Source organism: Pistacia vera, unplaced genomic scaffold (genome assembly GCF_008641045.1).
Source record: "Pistacia vera cultivar Batoury unplaced genomic scaffold, PisVer_v2 Contig51, whole genome shotgun sequence".
In the NCBI taxonomy this organism is placed as follows: Eukaryota; Viridiplantae; Streptophyta; class Magnoliopsida; order Sapindales; family Anacardiaceae; genus Pistacia; species Pistacia vera.
Genome location: NW_022196346.1, coordinates 304,173 through 310,172, shown reverse-complemented (window position 1 = coordinate 310,172; position 6,000 = coordinate 304,173). Strand labels below are relative to the sequence as shown.

Here is a 6,000-nt window from a genome sequence, read left to right as displayed (position 1 = left end):
TGAACTAGTTAATTTCTATGGAAGGGAAGCACAATAAAAGGAATACTTTTATCTTGAGCTAGACTACAAATGTTTTGGTGCATAGTCTTGTGTGGAACAATCATTGTGTAGGTATGAAGAATGATAGAAAAAGAATAGCTTTCAAAGTTGTTTGTTATCGCATGCATAATGCGATTAGTGGAATTCAGAAATAATCTTTTCCTTTTGTGATTGTAAGGAGCTAAAAGTGGTGTTGTTTGATCGAGCAACAAGCTCTTGAAGGTGGATTATGTAAGCGTTTATCAGGCTTTTTAATTTTCAGTTGGATTTAAGATTTTCAGCAAAGTGATAATGCTATGAACATTCTCTTCACAATGAAAGCCGCAAAAGACACGTAATTCAGTATCTACTGCCATCTCTTGTAGCGTTTTCAAGCGGGATCGATACTCAGAAGATATCTTAAGAGCCGTTTGAGGTTTGTAATAAATATTTATCAGAGTCCCTATAGTTGCAGTCACAAGGATGTTGATCAATACAAACAAAGCACNAATGGTATACCTAAAGATCTTCAATTTAACACGATTTTCCGCTTCGATATATTCTGAAAGTGTTCAATGATATCTTCATTTTCAATTGTAGCAAAAACTTCCTTTTCAATGTAAACCACCAAGCAATTGTTCATCCAGTCGTCTCCCATTCGATTACGCAAACTATTTTTCACAAGATTCATTGCAGAGAACACATTTTCAACTGTTGCAGTGGCCACAGGCGAAACCAATGCTAATTTAATAAGCACAAAAACTTTGTTGTAAGCAACATCCTTCTTAAACTCAACCATTTTTTTAGCAAGGTCGGCAATCCGATCCCTTCGACATGAGTGAAATTGGCATTGGTGCTAACATCCTCATAATAGTTTTCAAGTTGATCATCGAGCAACCAAATATCGTTTTGAGGAAAATCAGCAGGATAGAACTTTGCAAATTCAAGTAATCTATCTTTGTTAAATGCAACAAAAGAGTTACTTGGATCAAGAGATGACATACATTGAAGCAACCTCATATTTACTTCATCAAAACGATTATTGAGTTCTTCTTGAATGTTATCCAAAACTGTATACATCAATTCCACTTTAAAATGATGTTTATTTGTAATTGGTACAATCCCCCGTTTTTTCCTCCCAAAGTTATCTTCCATATTCTCCAAGATTGATCTGTCATTATCTTTGCACATATCAGAAGCTTCTTTTAACAATATGTCAAAGCCAGTGTCTTCATTTCTCATTTTATGCAATCGACGTTTCGAAATTTGTAATGCTTTTCTTTGTAATGCTTGTGACAGTTCATTTGTGATTCCCAATACTCTTTTAATCAAGAATAACAAAAAGACGAATTCAAAATTCTCCTTGATTCGTAATAAACTCCTTGCTTGACTTTTGTTTTGCCAATCGTCTCCTTCAAACTCAATCACCCTAAGCACATCAACAACAAAAGAAAATAAATTTATGACATTATTAATTGTCCCTATGTGTGAACCCCAACGTGTATCTCCTGGTCATTTAATTGTGCATTCTTGATTCAAACCTCGTCCCATATGAAAATCACCATTAGAAATCAAAAATATCACATTTTCATATTGTTTATCAATAGAAGATCTCTGTGCTTACAAGATGTCGCTATAGTGTTTGATAACATAAAAAGAGATTGAAAAAATTCACCCAATGCCGAATGGTTACTTACAACTTTGACTAGTGCCAGTTGGAGTAGATGAGAGAAACAATGAATGTAGAAAGTTGATTTATTTTCTCTCAATATCAAAGTCTTCAAACCATTGAACTCACCTCTCATATTGCTTGCTCCATTATAACCTTTCCCCCGTAAACTTGTCAAACTCAATCCATGCTTTACAAAAAAAGCATCTATTGCAATTTTCAAAGACTTTGCAGAAGTATTCTTAACATGCACAATCCTGATAAAACGTTCAATAACACAACCTATTTTGTCCACATAGCGAAAAACAATAGCCATTTGTTCTTTCACTGCCACATCATAAGATTCATCAACTAGTAAAGAGAATGGTTGTTTATCTCTCACAATTTCTGCAATAATTTTCTTGGTCGTCAAATGAGCACAAACACTAGTTAATTCCCTTTGGATGTTGGGGGCCGTCATTTGATGGTTTTTTGGAGCATTTTCCAGCACAATTTTTTTTATGTCGTCATTATGATTGGATAGAAACTTTAATAGTTCCATAAAGTTACCTTGATTTTCAGATTCAACCGACTCATCATGACCACGAAGTGGCAATCCTTGATGTAAAAGAAATCTAATACAATCAATTGATGCATTTAAGCGGATGCGATAGTCCAATTTGGCTTTTTTTGACACGCAAGCAAGATTTACATTAATGTGTTGCTTTTGGTTTATCAAATCAACACACTTGGCATGACATTGGTTATGAGTACTAGAATTATCTCCAACATGTTTTTTCACTTTCGCTTTATCTTTCCAATTATTAAATCCCTTACTCATAAAAACTTCACCACCTGCTTGGTCACCATAATCAGTTTTGAAAAGATAACAATTTAAACAAAAGATGCAATCTTTTGCCACACTATATTCCATCCAACTTGGACCTTCTTTGTACCACTCTGGTGTAAACCTACGCTTTTTATCTCCGAAAAGAGTGAAAGGAAAGTTATGATCTTTAGGTTGGCAAGGACCTTTCAACAAGTATGCTCTTCAAACTTCCTCTTTTTGCTTGTCAGTGCAACAAATCTCGTTAATTGGTATCCTCAATCTTGGATCAGTTTCAAGCTCATCTAAATTGAACATCCCGACCGAAGGTTGAGCTTCTTTTACTTGGAGTTATTGTTGCCGATGTGGGGCTTCTTCTTCTAATGGGATTTGATTAACCTCAATATTAACAGAGTCTCCATCAACTTTCTGTTGGAATTTTCTTTAATCTCTTGAAATAATTGGATATCATAGCTATCAAATGAAAAAAAGATAATATGATACATGTAAATAAAGACCGATGAAACTTTAATTAATAAAATTACAAGGACTTATTTATCATGTTTTTAGATTTAACAATTAGATCTAATTAAAATATTTTTTTAGCAATTAATTAATCATTTTATTGTGTTAATTTTCTTATATTTAAAATCATTTTAGTGAAATTTAAAAACTTATATAATTTGCTAATCAATTTTTTGACTTATTTAATTTATTTGCATAGATTAACTAGATTTTTTTTAATTACTATTAGAGCATACTTAGTCAACTAATCACATTATAAAATAATAAAAATATCATTATTAATATATTAATGATTGGTGTAAATCAAGTTGTCCTCTAATTATATAAAAAAATAATTTTATAAATGTATTTGTGATATCTAAAGTCACAAATTAATAATAACGTTTTCAACCAATTACAAAATCAAACAAACACAAAATAACCTCATAAGATTTATACTTTTTTTTCATCAGAATAAAAAACCTCCATAAAAATAAATATGATTTAACCCTAAAATAAACTAAATTAAAATAAGTAATATATATATCTAAAACGGATAAAGTAGAAAATAGTCTTCAAAAGTTGTAACTTCAATCGAGCCAGTAAGACAAAGAGAAGGAGAGGTGCACTCACTAAATAAAATTAGGAATACAAAATTGTGGTTTTGCCAAAATTGGCCACATATGGCATATATATATAATATATTTAGACTGATGAAACTAGTAGACCCTGCAATATTTATGATGGGTGAGTCATTAACCTATTATAGCATTTAGTTTGATTGTGGGCCATATGTATTGTACCTTTTTTATATAAAAATCATTAATTGTAAATATTTGCAAAATTTTTTTCAAAATCTGAGGCCTACCCTCAAGGATGCTGGATCCACCCCTGGGCTCTGAGTAGTAATGGAATCTTAACTTTGGGTGGGAAAGTGGTATTTTGAAACTTTTTGGGTTGCGAAAGTGTCATTAATGCAAACCTTGGGTGGGAAAAAATCGTTTACTGTAATAAAATAATGACCTCTATCTTTTTTCTTTTTTTTTAAGATTGCACTGAGTCAATATATACGAATAAAAATTTGCGTCCAAATTTTTGCATCTATAATTTTTTATATTATTATTTTGTTTTGTATAATTCAAATTTTAATTAAATGAAATATAGGTTATCGAAACTATTTAATTGTACAAATTCTTATAGTGTTGTTCTATATTAATCATTAAAAAAACTTAACAAAAATATATATTAATTTATTTATATTAAGAGTATGTTTGGAATTGTTCTAGCTTTGAAAATTAATAAATTATTACCACAATCACAATTCTTTAAAACAAGTAATAGCAATAAATATACAGAAAAATTAAAGAAGTTGAGAGAGAAGAGATGTTCAGTGTTTTATAGTGGTTCGGAGCTTTGATCAAGAGTCTCCTACATTCATTTTTTCAAGTCAATGTCCTTGAAGTTCCACTAGACTCGGATTTCGCCAATTACAATAGTTTGGCATGATTTTGCCTTTGTTTTATAGGATTTCACCAAAGAGATGTATAAAAATGTTATTATGAAAGATTGCCTCTAAGCTAGGCACTACTCATGATAACCAGGATCGGGAGCACTATTTACCTTTCCAGACATTTAAGAAGTTGTGTACAGCGGATGGTTTTCCAGAGGCAACAACAAATATTTTTCCAGCAATTAGATGGAAGTGCTACTAATTTTTTCATGGGAAGTTTGACATGGCTAAGATGAAAGAACTAGCTGCAAGTTGGGTGCTTATACATGAGCATCCATTCACAATTGTGGAGGGGGATGAATATATATAAAGATATGGGATGCCTTAATGGGAAAAGATAAGTTGCAATACGTGCAAAAATGATTGTGTTGCTTTGTATGAAAGTGAGAAAAAAGATTGAAGACTTTGCTAATGAGTGTTGGCAGAGTAAGCTTGATGAAGGATTTATGGAAGTCAAGCAATTAAAAGTTTGAGTACGTACATGGTGCTGAGGGGGTACTTTATAGAGGGTAATTGGAGGTTGTAGAAACGTGTGTTGAACTTTGTGCATATACCACCTCCTCGTACTGATGTTCAGATTGTAGACTTGATTTATAAGTGTTTGAAGGATTGGGGTTTTGAAAACAATGTCTACACGATCTCAGTCGATAATGGCTCAAGTAACAATACGATAATAAGAATATTGAAAGAGAATTTATCCATAAACAATAGGCTCATCTATAGAGGGAAACTATTACACGTTTGGTGTTGTGCACATATCTTGAATTGTCTTTCTAAAATAAAGTATATTATTGAAGATATACATGACAATGTGGCATATGTCAAACAAATGGAGAGCAACCTTATCACTTTTGTAGAGATTGTCCAACTACCCACTCCTAAACACTAGTTTATTGTAAGATACTTAAGGGTGTGAAGTAGGGGATTTTGGTGTAGTAGTTAGGAAGGTTCTTGTGTGTGAGGTGTTAAGGATGGTTTAGGGAGGGACAGATGGCATTAAGGGAGTGGATGATTGAAGAATTCTATTATGAGGAATAGAATAAAAGGGGAGACAGTGGGGTATGGAGGGGCAGAAAAAGAGAAAAGTGGAGCGTGTGAGGTTGTTAGCCCTCGAAGTCCAACACTACCTAAGGTTGTTAGCCCTCGAAGTCCAACACTACCTAGGAGGAGTTGGCCCTCGAAGACCAACATTATTTTGATTTCAAGTTTTGGTTTATGGTTTATTTGATTTCCTATTTTGGCTAGTTTTGTTAAGTTTTTGTTGTTGTGTATTTTGTGTTGTTGGAATATCAATATAAGTGCTAGTATTTCTAGATTTTGGCTATTGATTCTTGTTGCTTTATGGGTTTAATTCGATTGTTTGCTTATTATTTCTATTGTGCTTGGTTGGCCTGGGAGTGGCATCCATCAATTGGTATCAGAGCGGTTTGGTTGTGGGATGGTTGGTACGAGAATGGAAGTTAAAATAGAAAATGTTGAGAGGGAAGTGTCAAA

General features: G+C 32.7%; 1 protein-coding gene across 1 annotated transcript; it reads right to left on the bottom strand.

The window, feature by feature from the left end:
• Window positions 1-547: 547 nt before the first annotated feature.
• LOC116106113 lies at window positions 548-2,147 on the bottom strand. Its single transcript, XM_031392466.1, has 3 exons — window positions 1,817-2,147; window positions 1,023-1,088; window positions 548-759 (listed from the first exon to the last, which is right to left on the bottom strand). The coding sequence occupies exons 1-3, from the start codon at window positions 2,145-2,147 to the stop codon at window positions 548-550; spliced, it is 609 nt and encodes a 202-aa protein (XP_031248326.1).
• Between the last annotated feature and the right edge of the window lie 3,853 nt (window positions 2,148-6,000).

Excerpts from the sequence above, each read along its gene's own strand:
- LOC116106113 (XM_031392466.1), bottom strand. The coding sequence starts at position 2,147 with ATGACGGCCCCCAACATCCAAAGGGAATTAACTAGTGTTTGTGCTCAT. Across the intron at positions 1,089-1,816 it reads TGGAGCAAGCAATATGAGAG|TTTTGGATAACATTCAAGAA; the intron begins GTGAGTTCAATG and ends TGATGTATACAG. Across the intron at positions 760-1,022 it reads AAATATGAGGTTGCTTCAAT|CATTGGTTTCGCCTGTGGCC; the intron begins GTATGTCATCTC and ends TTATTAAATTAG.